At 39.1% G+C, this 17,280-nt stretch overlaps 1 protein-coding gene and 1 long non-coding RNA gene across 2 annotated transcripts in view; one reads left to right on the top strand and one right to left on the bottom strand.

Annotated features, from left to right (window-relative positions):
• SLC18B1 (solute carrier family 18 member B1) overlaps nt 1-7,045 on the top strand; it is a 35,028-nt gene extending 27,983 nt beyond the window's left edge. The window contains exons 9-14 of the mRNA XM_005684772.3: nt 1,134-1,225; nt 2,699-2,794; nt 4,457-4,531; nt 5,819-5,912; nt 6,007-6,059; nt 6,295-7,045. Coding sequence (XP_005684829.2) covers nt 1,134-1,225; nt 2,699-2,794; nt 4,457-4,531; nt 5,819-5,912; nt 6,007-6,059; nt 6,295-6,361 — 477 coding nt within the window. The 3' untranslated portion in view covers nt 6,362-7,045. The remainder of the gene's footprint in view (nt 1-1,133; nt 1,226-2,698; nt 2,795-4,456; nt 4,532-5,818; nt 5,913-6,006; nt 6,060-6,294) is intronic.
• LOC108636731 lies at nt 7,135-12,283 on the bottom strand. Its single transcript, XR_001918548.1, has 3 exons — nt 11,992-12,283; nt 11,738-11,890; nt 7,135-10,893 (listed from the first exon to the last, which is right to left on the bottom strand). It is a non-coding gene; the product is annotated as an uncharacterized LOC108636731 (long non-coding RNA).

The following is a 17,280-nucleotide window of genomic DNA, read 5'->3' as shown; positions in this document are numbered from 1 at the left end:
TCATGGTGATTTGGTATCTCTACACTTTGTGAAAGGATTCACTCCATCTAGTTAGTTAATATATCCATCCGCACAGTTATCTTTGTAGGGGAGGGGGAGCAGTGAGAACATTTAAATTCTTAAATATTCATTTTTTTTTTTTTGAGCTGATGGAGAGGTTTCAGTGTGAGGTCCAGTATGTTCCAACTTGTCATCACCCTGAGCAGATTCACTTTTTAATTGCTTCAGCTGGGAAAAGTGGAAGCTTATGCCAAAACTGTTGAAAAACTCCTAAATTAGATTTTCTAAAGGGAAAAATTCCCTTGATGAAAAAAAAAATGGATTGACCTTAATAATCAGGACAGAGCTCAAAGGTACTTATGACTTAACCAACTTGAAAGGATAAAATGTAGTTTTTCTACGGAAGTGAAAGGACTGGTCATGACAATATGCATTATTATCCCAGAGCCATCCTGAAAGAAAATTTCTTCTATTCTCCTTTAACTAGGTTTAAATGATTCAGTCTAGGTGACTAGTACAGAGAGCTTAGTACTATTCACCAAGTCTCAAGCTTCTGTGATACTAGTGCTTATTTTCATGTTTCCCCTCTTTGTTGCATGTGGGTATATATTTATGGAGACTGATTATGTGGAGATTACTTGGTAATCCAGGTGACAAAAAGCAAGTGTCTTAAAGTGTTTGGAGCTTAGTTTTAAGATGTAGCCGTATATATAACTGAATGGATATCATACCCTTGTAATGTTTAGCCTGCTTTTCAGTAGTTTATAAGAAAACATTTTATTTGATACTTTTTAAAATGTAAATTTTTCTAGATAATGAATCTACTTGGCTGTTTCTTGTGGTGACTGCTTCTTTAAAATTGTTATATTTGAAACAGTTCCTCATTTGCAAAATCCACAATATACTCCCTTTCCAGGATCTTGTCCTTTGCTCACACTCTGTCTTGAGTTATACTGATTACACTTGCTTTTGTGTTTACCATCTACCCTGTTTTCTCTTACATGTAAAATTTTGTTTTCTTCAATGTATTGATTTTTTTAAAATATCATGACTTGTATTCCTTGATGATTTCTTTATATTCTTGGATTATGGGAGGTTTTTACCTCTAAGTTTCTTTGGACTTTCTTTCTCAGCACCTAAGGAAATGGCTTCTGGTTTTTGGAAACTTAACCTTAGCAGGTTGCTACATGCTCTTAGGACCTGCCCCATTCTTGCACATTAAGAGGTAATTTTTTTTCTTCTTTCAAATTTTCAGCCAAATATTATTAAGAATTATTTTTAAAAATTTTGGTGTAACACTGATACACTTAGTATCTTTGAATCTTATTATTTAAATAATTATCAGATTTAGGATTATATTGAAATATTTGTTTTACTGACAGTATTTACTGTATGCTAGCAATGGTCTAAGGGAACATCAATGCATAAAATCTATATCAAATGAGAAAAACGCTTATTTTTCCTTTGTGTTTCAATTGCAATTTGTACTTTATTTTAAAAATAGCATTTGTTATATAACTTTAGCTGATTGTTCTTAGAATGCCCCCCCCCTTTTTTTTTCACTACTTCTTGCTCCTTAAGGTAGGAACTACATTTTTTTTGTTTCTGTGTCATCCTTAGTATGTGGTAGCTGCTTACTAAAGCTTGTTTATTATAATTTCTTTGCTAAAATAAAGTGAGCTACTTAGAGCTTTTTAGGTACCTCTGGGACAAAACATGACATGGAAAAAAGCAAGGATTTCAGAGTCCTTCATGTTTGGGTTTGTATTTGGACTTTTTGCCTTCTTTGCTGTGTGAACTTGGATAACTCATTTAACTTCCAAGAGCCTAGGTTTTCTTATCCACACACACACACAAAACGGGTGATAATAGTACCACTGGAATAACTTTCTAGGCTCAGGATGGAGTCACTCCAGCCCAGGGTGCCATATCAGCAAGCCAAAGCTTAGAAAACTTTCATGTCCCTGTAAATGCTCCTCCTGACCAGAAAGCAGTATGTCCAGTCAGCCAGTCACCCCCGAATCGCCAACCCTGCTCTGGCTTTCTCACCCCAGACAAGATAAGCTGTGTGGCCCTGGGCAATCAGATATTTTCTGATTTTCTCTTCCTTGTTCTTTACTCTTTACACTGTGAAAGCTTCCTGCCTTCCATCCCTTTTTGCAGTCCTCTGAAAGGAGACCATACACCTCATGAAGTGTTAAGTAAAGTTCGCTTCTATCACCTAGATTGTCTTCTTTGATTGTTTTAACAGACTCACATGGCAGGGTTGCTGCAAGGATTCAAAAGAGCAGTGGATATGAAGTAACTGACATAGGGCCTGGCATGGAAGGAATAGCAGGTTCCTGTCACTTCCTTTACCACATCCCTTCTGTGCCCTTTTTCAGTCGATGGAGTTTTAAAACTAAGTGCTTGAAGGAGTGACGTTAACATTGACATTTTAATCAACTTTGAAAGGATTTTTTATGGTGATAAGGCAAGTTGACTCCAGGCATGTGACATGTGTGGCCAAAGACCTTGGGACAGCAGAATGAATGGATTTTTTTCCATCAAAATGTAAAGATCAGATGGGAATAAGAATCAGACTAGTCTTGTAATCTGTGAAAGGAACTTCTGCCAAGATCCTGCCTGGCCTTTTTGGCATGAAGCTTTGTTGTCTCTTTCAATGTTAATTTTTTTTTTCTCTAAAACTTTTTTGCAGTCAACTCTGGTTGTTGGTGCTGATATTAGTCATAAATGGTATCTCTGCTGGAACTGGCTTGATTCCAACTTTCCCAGAGATTCTCAGTTGCGCACAGTAAGTTACTTCCTTTGCTTGAACTGTTGTAATTAACAGTAAACATCACAAGCTTTCTTGAATTTCTCAATTTTGTAGGATGTTGGATATTGTTTTACACTACTAAATCTTCATGATTTCATGTCACACAATATTGTTATAATATTATAAGCAACTATACAATATAAATGATGATATAGAGTAATGTTAATACAGTGATAGGTAAAATGGGTTGTGGATAGGAGCTTGGCTCGGTTTACACCTTGGTACAGATATACTTTTAAAAAGTCAAAGCATATATATATGTATATGCATAACTGAAGCCCTTTGCTGTACAATAGGAATTAATACAACATTGTAAATCAATCATACTTCAATAAATTTTAAAATAAAGCCAAAGTACAGTGGAAAGACCTCAGCATCATTTCCCTCTCACAGTGGAGGTCCATACAAGGACACAGAGTGACCAGGTAAAATGATTTTAGCACCAATTCCAGCGTGTGTGTTTCCTTCCCTCACACCCCCAAGCGCTTCTCTGAAACCAGGTGGGTGTCCTGCAATTCAGTTAATTCTGAAACCATTTAGCTGGAGATAGCAGCAGATCCCACAGGTTAAGGGCTCTCTCTGCTTCAAAAGCTAATTTCAAGTGCAAGTTGTTACCTGTGCTTCTGACCCACTGGCTGTAAATCAGCAGTTCCCATGACTTGGATTTGATTAATTTACTAGAGCAGCTTATAGATCTTAGGAAACCAGTTCACTCGTCAACAGTCAGATGACAAGATACAAAGGGCAGTGAGGTCCCATGCAATGGAGCCTCTATCTGGGCCCAGCACTGTGGCACATGGAAGCATTCTGGCTTCCCAAGCTGGGAGCATTCTGAACTCAGTCCCTTTGGATATTTATGAAAGCTTCATTACATAAGCATGGCTGATTAAATCATTGACCAATTGGCAATTGATTTAATCTCCAGCCCCATTCCCATCCCTATGGGGAAGGGATTTGTGGGGCTGAAAGTTCCAACCCTCTAATCCATATTGATTCTCCATGCAATGTGGGTGCTGGTCCCAAAATCATCTCATTAATACAACAAAAGACACTTTTTAAAAAATAGCTTTCATCTTTTAGGAAATTCCACAAATTTTAGCTCTGTGCCAGGAATGGGGAAGAAGACCAAATATATCTTTTTATTATGAAGTACTGTACCACACCAGGCATTTGTCACTTGGCTGTCAGTCTTTAGTAGATGTGATGGTGAAGAACACAAAGTGAACTTGAGCAGGAAAATAACTGTTGGTTCTGATGTGCCAATTCAACAGTGCTCATAGGATTAAGGAGCTGCTTCTGTACTTTCTGAAAGTTGCCCATTGTTCTCTTTGCACGTTCGTTTCATTTTAAGATTTCTTAATTGTATACTTTAATAAACATGTAATGTAAGTGGGTCATGATTCTTAATATTATATCCTATATATACAGTAGAAGCATTTCTAGAAAACCCTGCAGTAACCATAACTAGGAGAATATCTTCAAATTAGGTTAACTTTTTATTTTAGAAATGGAGTGTTCTTGCTGTTGAGTTTGTCCAGATTATCCCTGGTTTGGTTTAGTTCATCTACCATACGCTATTCCTTTGTTTCATGTAAGTTTCCCTTTTAACCATGAATATACTCTTGTTTCCTTTTGCAGTGAAAATGGATTTGAAGAAGGATTAAGTACCCTGGGACTTGTGTCAGGTCTCTTTGGTGCAATGTGGTCAGTTGGGTGAGTAGCTTTGGAATTTAATTCACTTGTAAGTTGGAGACTACTATTCCCATTTTACCGATGGAGAAATTCAGACACTCAGAGATCAGATGAACTGCAAGAAGCTGCATAATTCTCTTAGGGCAATGCTGCAGTTTTGACCCGTGCTATCTGACTTCAAGATCAGTGGTTATACCAACAGTTTTAACAAGGTGACCACAATGATCTTATATACGTTGTCTTATGTAAGTGATATTTTAAAGTTCTTTTAACAGGAGCATGTCTCAGGTTTAAAGATGTATTCATTTATTCATTCATTTTTGTATCTAATTTTTACTCTGTACTAGGTTGTTGTTCAGTTGCTAAGTCGTGTCTGACTCTTTGCAACCCCATGGACTGTAGCCTGTCAGGCTCCTCTGTCCATGGGATTTCCCAGGCAAGAGTACTGGAGTGGGTTGCTATGCCCTCCTCCAGGGGATCTTCCCGACCCAGGGATCAAACTCACATCTCCTGCGTCTTCTGCATTGGCAGGCAGATTCTTTTCCTTTGAGTCACCAGGGAAGCCCACTCTGTACTATACCAGAGAGAGAATTATATGCTAGCTGTGTAGCTATCATCAGTCAGTATGTACTGAGTTATTTTAAATACAAATACCTGGAGAGAACATAATAAAGACTCTTTTGAATGCATGCCATCTTTTTAAAATTCTCATATAAGGCACCAACTTTTCAGAAGCAGTCATAATTTTAGGATTGTTTAAACATTTCAAACTATCCTTTTCAGGTAGAATTATTTTCTTACTTTCCTTGTGGCTCAGCTGGTAAAGAATCCGCCGGCAATGTGGGAGACCTAGGTTCAGTCCCTGGGTTGGGAAAATACCCTGGAGAAGGGAAAGGCTACCCACTCCAGTATTCTGGCCTAGAGAATTCCATGAACTATACAGTCCATGGGGTTGAAAAGAGTCAGACACGTCTGAGCGACTTTGACTTTCTATTTTCTTACACCTAATGCCCTGTTCAGGATTTTCCAGGAGACACTGGTAGTAAAGGATCTGCCTACAAAGCAGGCAAGACAAGGGTTTGGTCCCTGGGTCGGGAAGACCCCCTGGAGGAGGGCATGGTGACCCACTCCAGTATTCTTGCCTGGAGAGTCCCATGGACAGAGGAGCCTGACAGAGTCGGGCAGGACTGAGCAACTTAGCATGCACACACGCGTAGTTTCAATACAATGAATTGAAGAGGTCATGTAGCCCATAAGAAGTAACTTTTTTTCGCTCTATTTAATCCTCTTTCTTCTTTCCGTTGTTAGTGCTTTTGTAGGACCAACGCTGGGGGGATTTCTCTATGAGAAAATTGGTTTCGAGTGGGCAGCTGCTCTACAGGGTCTCTGGGCTCTGACAAGCGTGAGTATTAGTCTTTTCCTTTCATCTTTCTTATGTTTATGGAAAAACATGACTTGAATAATTGATGTTAACCATATCTTTCATTGTGTTAAAGGGACTAGTGATGGGCTTGTTTTACCTGTTGGAGCACTCGAGGAGAAGGAGGAGGTATGGTCAGCTCTGGAGCTCTTTTCCTCCCTTTAAAATTTGACTTGTGGGAGTGGAAAACAAACAGCATTTTACACCCATTCTTCCAGTCTGAAGATCTCTGGGCACTCTGTGCCTCATCACTTGATAGACACATATATGGAAATAGTTGGGTAGAGATGTAGGTACTGAGTTGTTTTTTTTTTTTTTTAAGGTGAGAAATATTGAGGTTGGCTTCTTTTTTCCTTCAATATAGATCTGAACTTCAAAATATCCTTGGCACAGAGGAGGAACGGACTGCTCTCTTGTCTGATGAAAGGTAGCCTTAGGATTTCAACCAGTACAGGACTGGAAGATGGATGCTCCTGGCCTTGAACATCAGTGTTGGACTTTCTTAATTTTTATGCACAAAACTCCGTGGACTTCACACCAGCATCCTGGAAATGTTAACGTAGTTTTGGGTAATCCTGTGTTGGGCTACATAGCCTGTCGTCCTGAAGAACTGGCCTACTGAACCAGTCATATTTGAAATCTTAAATATGAGAGGAGTCGTTGAAAATGAACAGAAGTTGGTGGTTTTGAGTGGCTAGACTTGGCCTTGAAGATGTTGTTGACTCTAGGTATCCTGTTTCATCTGTTTACTTTTTATTGAGTGCACTGATTCTGTGAATGTACCTTTTTTATTAACAGGAAAAGAAATGAATTTATTTGACATGCCTATAAGTAATGTAAAGATAACTCAAAATATGTAGAATAATTACTGTGAAATCAGTTTTTAAAATAGTTGATTTCTCTGTGTCCTGAGTTTTTGTTTGTTTGTTTGTTTTTGTTCAAAAAGCAATTTCCAGCCTATGGTATAAAAACTCTATTGTATATCATGGCCATCAGCTCTTCTAAAAATTTTGTTTGTGTGAAAGATACAAGAATAATATCACTTAGCACTTCCAATTTTGTAACATACTGTGAATTAGGATCTTGATTTATAAATAATGCTTGGTTTAACGTTATTCATTTCTCTTAATGTCTCTGTTTTAGTTCTAACATTAAAAAAATTAAATATTTCCAATAGATGTATCCCATTTCCAGAGCAGGTGAGTCCACAGGAATACTTGTTCTGTGTTAGGGAAGGGGTTCCTCTGACTTCATGTAAAATCCATGTCGTTGTTTTGAGTGAATCTCTGCTGTGCAACGCTCACACCTCCTGATCCATTTTCATAGTGTAGTAGCCACATTTACCACCATCCCCAATTTTTTAGTAGACTAAATGGTTTTTCATCTATTTAGTAATTCAAACATATTGAATGCCTTCTCTAAGCAGACATTGTGCTTGGTATTACAAAGTTAGCTGTGATCAAGATAAACAGTCTAGCCTTTATGGAACTAATATTTCAGTGAAAGGGATAAACAATAAATACCAGAATCTCTTATCTATGACAGAAAAAACCTGGTGATATGAAAGAGTAATTGGCTGGAGTTGATTAGGTGTGAAGATCCTCCTTTAGATAAGGCCTCTCTGTGGAGGGGCTTTTGAACTGAGATCTGAAGGATGACAGTGAGGCCGCCATTGACAGGGAAAAGCCCTCCTCAGTTTGTACAAACAGGCTTGACATGGTTAAAGAGAAGGCGGCGGTGGTCCACAAGGCTGGAGACCAGTAAACAGAGGAATTTGGAGAGGTGGGGAGGGGGTGGCTTTTGAATGGAGGATGCCAGAATTTGATTCATATTTCAGGAAGCTCGTTGTGTTTGCATACTAGGGGCAGAGGGAGATCTTTGGAAGCTTTGAGAAAGTCATTAATGAAGTGGAGAGAAAAGGACGTGTTTGGAAGTGGAAGCAACAGGGCTTGTTGATACGGAGAGAGGAGAGGGAAATTCAGGACGACTCCTAGGATCCGGCTTGAGGGTATGGGTGGGCAGCGATGCCTCTTAGTAAAATGGGGAAGAATGGGAGCAAAGCAGGTCCTGAAGAAGCAAATTAAAACTTGCCCTTTCACACCACTAGAAGGGGAAAAAAAAAGATCACAACACCGAGACTGAATAATACGGACAGAAACTGGACCTAAGGACCATTTCAGAAGGCTGCTTGGCATTAATTCCCCAAACTGAAGATTCCCAAGCCCAATGAACTCTTCATTCCCCTCCTTCCTCCAAGCCCCGTAACCCTGAGAACTCCACAGGGTGGTCCAGGGCGTGCCAAGCCAAGCACAAATGGCTTATCACTCCTCCCCCGCTTGCTGGAGCGGCACTAGGACTGTGACCCCGGCCCGCTGCACGCGTGTGCAGTGCGGACAGGGCCAGGCCCGGAGCATCCTGGCTCCATTCCAGTGCTTTTCTTCCTTGGGCGAAGGCTAGAGGAAAATACGGGGCTGCCGCTCCTCCTCGCAGGGGTCCAGGATGCCGCCGAGTGCCTGCAGTTCCCAATTCTGCCACGTAGGACCGCTATTAAAGCACCGCCGGGATCCGTCAGCGGCTCGAAGCAGGGCAGTGGCGCGCAGCTTGCACTGCCCCGACCTGGCGTCCAGACGTCACTCAGGACTGTCGGCCTATTACCGTTAGCGCGCTGCTGACTGTTGGAGAGAAGTTTAAAGTCAGCGCAAAGATTCCAGGCTGTCCGGCGAGAGAAGTTTTTGTTCCTTTTCCCAAAACACCGCTGTCCATACGTGCTGTGGGTATTGGAGTATTTAAAGCCACTTTGTACCAAACCAACTTAGCGCTTTCCTCATGTTATGATTTTGAAATATTAAAATAAATGACAGAAAGGTTAGACGTTTGAGAAATGATAGCAGAACTTTTAACAATGAAACCAAGAAGTAGGTCAAAACTATCAAGGGGAATCTTTGTGTTTATGGTTGGTTGGTTTAGTGGTTAAATCATGTCCAGCTCTTGCGACCCCATAAGCTGTAGTCCGCCCGGCTCCTCTGTCCAGGGAATTCTCCAGGCAAGAATACTGGAGTGAGTTGCCATTTCCTTCTCCAAGGGATCTTCCCCACCCAGGAATCGAACCAGGTCTCCTGCATTGAGGCAGATGATTTATCGACTGAGTTGTGGTCTTCTAAATGTAACAACATGTAACAAAAGTACCCAGTTTAAAATAACTCCCTTTTTTAAAAAATGAGGCTGAATGTAGAATATAAGTAAAAAATATCTTTTATGTTAAGATCACATTGCACCCTATACAAATATGACATAGACTAATCCAAAGAAAAAATAAACAACAAATAAATAAAAACACAGATTTTTAGAAATTAAACTTAAAAAAATTTGTGATAATTGTTGATTCACATGTAGTTATAAATAATAGCCAGGGATCATCTTATTCTTTATGCAGGTTCCCACAATGGTAACAGCTTGTAACATAGTACAATATTATAACCAGGTTATATTGGTAGAGTCAAGATAAAGAAAGATTCCCAGTCTTCAGATTGCCCAGGCTGCCACTTTTCTTTCACACCTACTCCTTCCTTAATCTCTGGCAATCACTAATCTGTTCTCCATTTCTGTAATTTTGTCATTTCAAGAATGCTGCATAAATAAAATCATGTAGTATGTTATCTTCTGGGATCGCCTTATTTCCTTCAGCATAAGATTCTTGAAACCCATCCACATAGTGGCACGTGTCAGTAGGTCATTTCTCACTGAGTAGTATCACGTGATATGGGCATACACCTGGGTTGTTTATCCATTGAAGGGCATTTGGGTTGTTTTCAGTTTTCAGGTAAAACAAAGCTGCTATTAACATTCATGTACAAGTTTTTGTGTGAAAATGTCTTCTCTGGGATAAATGCCCAGGAATACAACTGTTGAGTTGTAATGTAATTACATGATTAGTTTCCCCCCCGTATAACCCATATATTTTATATAGGAAATTAGATTTGGACAATAAATATTAAATGTTATACATCAACGAAATATTTCTATTTGCTTGCTTATTAAGTTATCCAGATTTAAATATGTTAAACATACCTTCTCATATCTAGCTGGCAAGAGAGGTGGGTAACAAATACTGAACTGCCAACTGATTTTCATTAAATACAATTAATAAGTGAGAAGTAAAGAGCTTGTATCTTTTATTTATATACAATCATTGCAAAAGGGAATGATCTAAAGACTAGTTATGATGGGTTTTTTCCCTTTGATATCAGTATCATATGTCTTCAATTTATGAAATAAACGCAGGAGAATAAGACTCTGAAACAGCATACTTAGAAAAAGTAAAATGTTATCTAAAGTATTAACAAATGAAATAAAACTTCACATATTCAGTTTTCCATTAAGAACAACTTGCAACTCTGAAAATATTTGCACTGTTTTCTGTCAACTACAAATTGGCGTTTGCCATGGGCACTTACCCTCTATCTCTATGAAGATTAAATTATTTGCTGCCACCCCTATTGAGTTTCAACACCCTCTGAAAGGAGTTCAGTGTGGAGAGCAAAAGTGAGGCACTCTGTGCTCAGGGGGAAAAAAACTGGCAGGATAGGTCTTCACATCGTTAGACATTTTCAGGAGCCTATTTTATGAGGCCAACTCTTGTATCTCCTCATATCTAGAAAAGCACTAAAATCCTTCATGGTGGAAACTGTTCCTCCTGACCAGCAGAAAACTTCTGGAAAAACATGTGCTTGACTGCATGTATTTCCCCCTTCACCAAAATCATGTATATACTGACCTTCCTCCATCTGTCTCTTTGAAGCAGTTTCTCAGAGCTCTCTGAAGTGCAGTCTCCCAGGCTGCAGTCCTCATTTTGCCCAAAATAAAACTTAACTGGCAACTTCCATGTTGTGCGTTTTCTAAGTTGACTTTCTTTCAGAAAATCGACAGATCCACTTTGAATCCCAGTTTATTTATAGGTGACAATCTAAGAAACATGATGTTCAGTAATAGCTTGTGGTTTATAGTTTAGTGCAATTGCATCAGCAGTACCAAAATAATCTGGAATGTATTTCTTACTGATCATGGTCAACAGTAGCACAACAAATGCAAAAAGCAGTACATTATTATCATTTTTAAGTTTTCATCATTCAAGATAAGTTTGAATACCAAATCAGTTAAGTCACGTTGTTATATGTTTCAAAAATTACAGCCATGAAACCAGTTGTTGGCTGATTTCAGTTTCTTGTTGGCATAAAATCAGTTTCAAATCAGAATTTGAAAAGAGCTTTTTTTTTTCTCTTTTAAGAGAATTAAAGCCAGTGTAGGTAAGTATTTTGTTTGAACACATTGACCTGAAACAAATAGATGGCCAGATATTTCTTCCAAAAACATGGGTTTATTTGGAATCAACAGAGAACTGCAATTCGGGGTTCGTAGATATTGTGAGCCATGCACAAGTGCCCACACAGCAAGGGAAGGAGAACACTTTTATAAAAGGAAAAAGGAAGTTGGAAGGGCTCTGGTAAACAAACACGCCTTGGGATTTCATTGACAGAGTCCTTGCCAGGAAAGATGAATTTTTCTTTTCCCCATTGGGCTCTGCTATCCTTGCAGGGTATGAGAGCTTCCCCCTCTGAACTTCCAACTCTATTTAATCGAGATTTCTGCTTACTAAATTTTTGCAAACATCATATTAATACTTTTCATTCAAACTTTTAAGAATTTAAGTGAAATGAATGGTTATATTCATTTCCTCTGTTGTTTTCTATTGCTATTGCTGGTTTGCTGTTGCCTCTTTTATTCATGTATCTGATGACCATCAGAGTTACCTGGTTGTCAGTGGGTCCATTCCTAAGAGCTGGGTCCAACCTGCAGATCTGGAACACAAACAGTATGAGGACAAGGATGTGCATTACGTACCACTGCCATCTGGGAGTAAGGAAGTTGCAAAATTTAATTACATGCATGCCACTGCAAACTCTCTGAAAGAAAAAATATACTTGAGGTCAAACACACTGTTAATTGGAAAAAAAAATAACTGCACAAGAAAGAAAGATCTCCTCACACTTTTTCATTCCTGTACCTGGTGCATTTATCTTGATTTGTTCTCAGGACTCAGAGGAGCAAGAACTCCCAAACAGATTCAACGTATTAATTGATCTTCCATATAAGCAAATTTCACTTAGCAAAGCCTAAGATTTGGATTCTGAGTGGGTCAAAGCAGACAAACACAGACTTCAGCTTTTCTTCTCTGTCTTTGAATTTAGTCACTTTGGTGAATGGCCCAGCCTACAAGAAATGGAAGATGCTGGTCATAAGGAAGTTTCTCCCTCACTGAGACCTCTAAATCCTCCGCAAACATTTGCCTGACCTCTTCTAGCACAGGGAACAAGAGGCTGTGGGAGGTACTGTGACCTCGCCCTCCTTCCAAGTATGACTGTCACTCAGGAGGGGTGGAGCTGTGATTAGTTTTTAAAGCAACCCCCAAGCGGTTTTCCAGAGCAGTTGTACCATTTCACAATCTTCCCAACAGTGATGTATGACTAACCCAGTTTCTCAGTAAGTTTTTTTGTGTGTGTATGTTTAAATAAATAGGTTTAAATAAGATAAAGTAAAATAATAGAGTGATGCATGATATAGGAAGTTATTGATCAGAGAGCAAATCTGTGGGACTGCTAGGGGAAAAACCATCCAGATGAGCTTATAGAAATGGACTGTAAGTTAATAATTCCAAGAGAAGCCATTCAGGTCAGGCTGACGTTAGAAGACAGGAAACATGAATGATTTTGTGGAAATGAGAAAATACAGAAGTGAACTAATTGACATTCTTTTAGCAAATTAGTGGCCAAGAACAGGTAGGCATCTCACCTGGGAGATTTAAAGACCTGTGTCAAAGCTGTAGTGGGCATTACCCTCACCAAAGGGCCTCCACCTTTTGAGTGTGAGATAATAATAACAGCAAAAGCTGGATTTAGAAAGGCAGAGGATCCAGAGATCAAATTGTCAACATCTGTTGGATCATAGAAAAAGCAAGGGAATTCCAGGAAAAAAATCTACTTCTGCTTCATTGACTATGCTAAAGCCTTTGATTGTGTGTGTGTGTGTTCATTTGCTTTAGTTGTGTGCGACTGTTTGCGACCCTATGAACTGTAGCCCACCAGTCTCCTCTGTCTGTGGGATTCTCCAGGCAAGAATCCTGGAGTGGGTTGCCATGACTGTGTGGATCACAAATTGTGGAAAATTCTTCAAGAGATGGGAATACCAGACCACCGTGCTGATCTCCTGAAAAACCTGTATGCACTCCAAGACACAACAGTTAAAACCAGACATGGAACAGTGGACTAGTCAAAACTGGGAAAGGAATACAAAAGGCTGTATATTGTCAGCCTGCTTATTTAACTTACATGCAGAGTACATCATGTGACATGCTGGGCTGGATGAATCACAAGCTGAAGTGATGATTGCCAGGAGAAATATCAACAACCTCAGATATGTAGATGATACCACTCTAATGGCAGAAAGTGAAGAGGAACTAGACAGCCTCTTGATGAGGGTAAAAGTGGAGCATGAAAAGCTGCTTAAAACTCAACATTCAGAAAACTAAGATTATAGCATCCGGTCCCATCACTTCATGACAAATAGAAGGATAAAAAGTGGAAACAGTGACAGATTTTATTTTCCTGGGCTCCAAAATCATTGCAGATGGTGATTGCAGCTGTGAAATTAAAAGACGCTTGCTCCTGGGAAGAAAAGCTAGACAGGACAAAACTAGATAGCATATTAAAAAGCAGACACATCACCTTGCTGACCAAAATCTGTATAGTCAAAGCTATGGTTTTTGCAGTAGTTATGGTTTTTCATGTACATATGTGAGAGTTTGACCATAAAAAATGGATGAACTGATGCTTTTGAACTGTAGTGCTGAAGACTCTTTAGAGTCCATTGGACAACAAGGAGATCAAACCAGTCAATCCTAAAGGAACTCAATCCTGAATATTCATTGGAAGGACTGATGCTGAAGCTGAAGCTCCAATACCCTAGCCACCCAATGCAAAGAACCAACTTATTGGAAAAGACCCTGGTGCTGGGAAGATTGAGGGCAACAGAAGAGGGTGACAGAGAATGAGGTGGTTGGATGGCATCACCAACTCACTGGACTGAGTTTGAGCTAGGCATACTGCAGTCCATGGGGTTGCAAAGAGTCAGACATAACTTAGCAACTAAACAACAACACTTTCAAATGCAGGCTTCTACATCTGCCTACCCAAATAAAAAAGTGACTTTGATTTAGGTCCTATGGATTCATGTCATTTGTGGCAGTCATCCTGACCTTACTGAAAGCATTGAATCCAACTGTCTTAGTTTAGGCTGCTACAAGAAAATACCATCAACTGGGTAGTTTAAAACAACAGAAATTTCTTTCTCACAGTTCTGAAGGCTAACTTCAAGAACAAGGTGCTGCCTGATTCCGGTCTGGTAGGACCCACTTCCCGGTTCATAGATGGTGATCTTCTCACTGTGTCCTCATGTGGTAGAAGAGACCAAGTGCTCTCTGGGGTTTCCATTGTAAAGGCAGGGATCACATTCATAAGAGCTTCACCCTCATGGTCTAATCACCTCTCAAGGGTTTCACCTCCTAATACAATCACACCGAGGTTTAGATTTCAACATACAAATTTGTGAATCTGTTTGTGGGGGGAACACAAATATTTAGTCTATAGCACCAACTAAGAGACATTTCAGAAGTTCCTGTTGGTGAAGTCAATGAACTTCTGGCAGAGCTGGATTAGAACAAAATAAAGGATTTGCAAGCGAAATCATTAAGAATAGAGCTTGTTACTCTTTTTCTTTTGAGGACAGCGTCGGAGCATACTGATAGAAGCCAGATCAAAGAGACTTCTATAGCTTATCATATCATGGTCCTAAACTTTTGAGAGAGAGAAAACAGAAGGGTAATTTGAACCATCTGAAATCACTGTTACCAGAGGTGAAAAACAGGAGGGAATTAGCAACTTCCTATGTGCAACCCTTCCATCCATTCTAGGAGAACCAGGCTGGAATCCTTACTCTCTAAGATTCTGTCTTGGTTTGAGTTGCTTGAACTGTCTGAAGAGTTGAACACCCTTTCAAGTGCAGAGCTGGAGGAGCACCTCATTTGGGTGGGACATGACTCCAAAACATGGTTAAAATTCAGGCTGGTTCTGTTCAAGTTCAGGCTGATTTGGCTCAAGCAGCATTTTCTTTCTCAGAGACTGAGTCAGAGAGGCATGCTGAAGACCAAAGCGCAACCCCAATGAGGACAAAACATTGTCCTTTACCACTAAGTACTTTTTTGGGGGTACAGTATTATCTTTTTCTTTTTTTCTTTTTGGTGTATAGTATCAAAAGAAAGCAATTTGAAAAGAAAGGTCTGGTTTTTCTGTTTTGTTTACTTATTTTTGATGCTATTCTTGCTACATATGAGGAAATGCCATCGATGACTGTGCATGCTATTTCCAAATCTTTGTTAATGCTGTTTCAGTCTTGGAAACCAGGAAGTGCTGAGGCTTGAGTCAGAGCCAGGAGCTACTTCTTGCCTTTCTGGGCCTTGGTATTCTTATTGTGCTCTCACTGCCCCATGGATGTGCGTCTGCTAGGTGCAGCTGTGCATGTTCCAGGAGTTGGTGCCCAGGTGCTGTGTTCCTAATTTCATCCTCAGCACAGTGCCTCAAATGGACTAGATCTTCAACTGAAAAATAGTGGTTCTGGGTCCCTAACATAAATTGTCTCCCCTTTTTGTTAATTACTGTCATTCCATCATAGTCTTGCAGAGGACTTTCATGCGTCTTTGACTCTCAGGACAACTTTGTGAAAATGATAAATCATGTATGATTACCTGAACTTTTAGGTGAGAAACAGAGGTTCAGAGAAGTGGAATACAAAGCAGAAACTGCATGTCTAGGGAATTCCCTGGTGGTCAAGTGGTTAAGAATTGGTGCTTTCACTGCAGTGAGCCTGGTTTCAATCTCTGGTTGGGGAACTAAGATCTCATAAGCTGTGTCGTACTGTCAAAAATGAGAAAAAGGAAAAAAGAAAAGAAAAGAAGCTACATTTCTACTCTTCTTACTTATTAGAGCCAGAAAACCAAGCTCAATTGAGTACTATTTTGAGATGATCAGATCCCAATTAGAAACAAATGTTTGAGCTCTGTCTAGTTTTTATAGTGACTCTTCATTCAAAACTTTGAATTGATTGGAACTTTTCACTCTTGTAATGAATTCCATTAATCACAAACTGGTAAATTAGGGAATAGATCTTATCAGCAATAAATTATAACTAATCAATGTTCCCCGTGGCCAGGTAACATTATTTTATAGCTGAGTTAAACTTAAGAAGTTAATTCAGCCTTACTTAAGCAATCACATTTATGAAGATGAAAATGTAAACTCTTAAAGTTCTCTGTCCTGAATTTGGTGAAGATTTAAAAGTGTATCAGCTACTTTATGGCAAATGTTTGTAAAACTCATTCTCTTTTTCTTATATATTATAGATCTTTCCATATTTAAATTGCTTTTTCATTTGCTAGTTTCTGACTCTTCCAATATTTTGTTATTCAAATTGTCAATTTTTATGAGGCAATTTTGAAATGCTACAGAGAAATAAGGGAACTTCATCACCTTGACTTTGCATCAGAGACCATTTCCCCTTTCGCCCTCCAGCACCTCTGATAAACAAAACACTATATCTCTTGTGTATAATGACAAAGAGAGAAAAACATCCAGGAAATCTGAAGACACTGAGATTCGAAAGACAGATAAGACTGTTTCTGTTCCTACCCTCCAAAAGTAAAGATTGTTTGTGTATTTTCACCAGCTTACCTAAATACTACTAAGCGAAAAAGATACTGTTACCAATTGGTGAGATTAAATGACAAGGAAGTAGATCATGACCAAAATTATACTGGTAGAAATGCAAGAGCTTAAAGGCCTCAACTACATTTTTTTTTTTTTTTTTTTGTATATAGTATCAAGAGAAAACAATTTTAAAAGAAGGGCCTGGTTTTTCTGTTTTGCTTCCTTATTTTTCATACGTCATCCTTGCTACCTATGAGGAAATACCATCAATTACTGTACATGCTATTTCCAACAGCTACATCAAATATTTGTTCAATATTTAGATTTACCTGTGATCTTCCTAAGATGGTCATTTTGAATAGCACTCCTTAAAAGATGCAACTGAATGTTCAGACACCTGGATACAGACTTTAAACTAGAATACGGACGCATGCATAATGTCTTAGGTATCAGGAAAAGATTCTGGAATAAAGAGTGAGAAGTTCTACACCCTGTTTTAAATCACTGTCTCTCTATGCCTCCAATTCCTGTCCTATAGT

The sequence above is a fragment of the Capra hircus genome, chromosome 9 (genome assembly GCF_001704415.2).
Source record: "Capra hircus breed San Clemente chromosome 9, ASM170441v1, whole genome shotgun sequence".
Lineage (NCBI taxonomy): Eukaryota > Metazoa > Chordata > Mammalia > Artiodactyla > Bovidae > Capra > Capra hircus.
The sequence above is the reverse complement of the archived record's forward strand: the minus strand, read 5'-3'. Positions and strand labels throughout refer to the sequence as shown.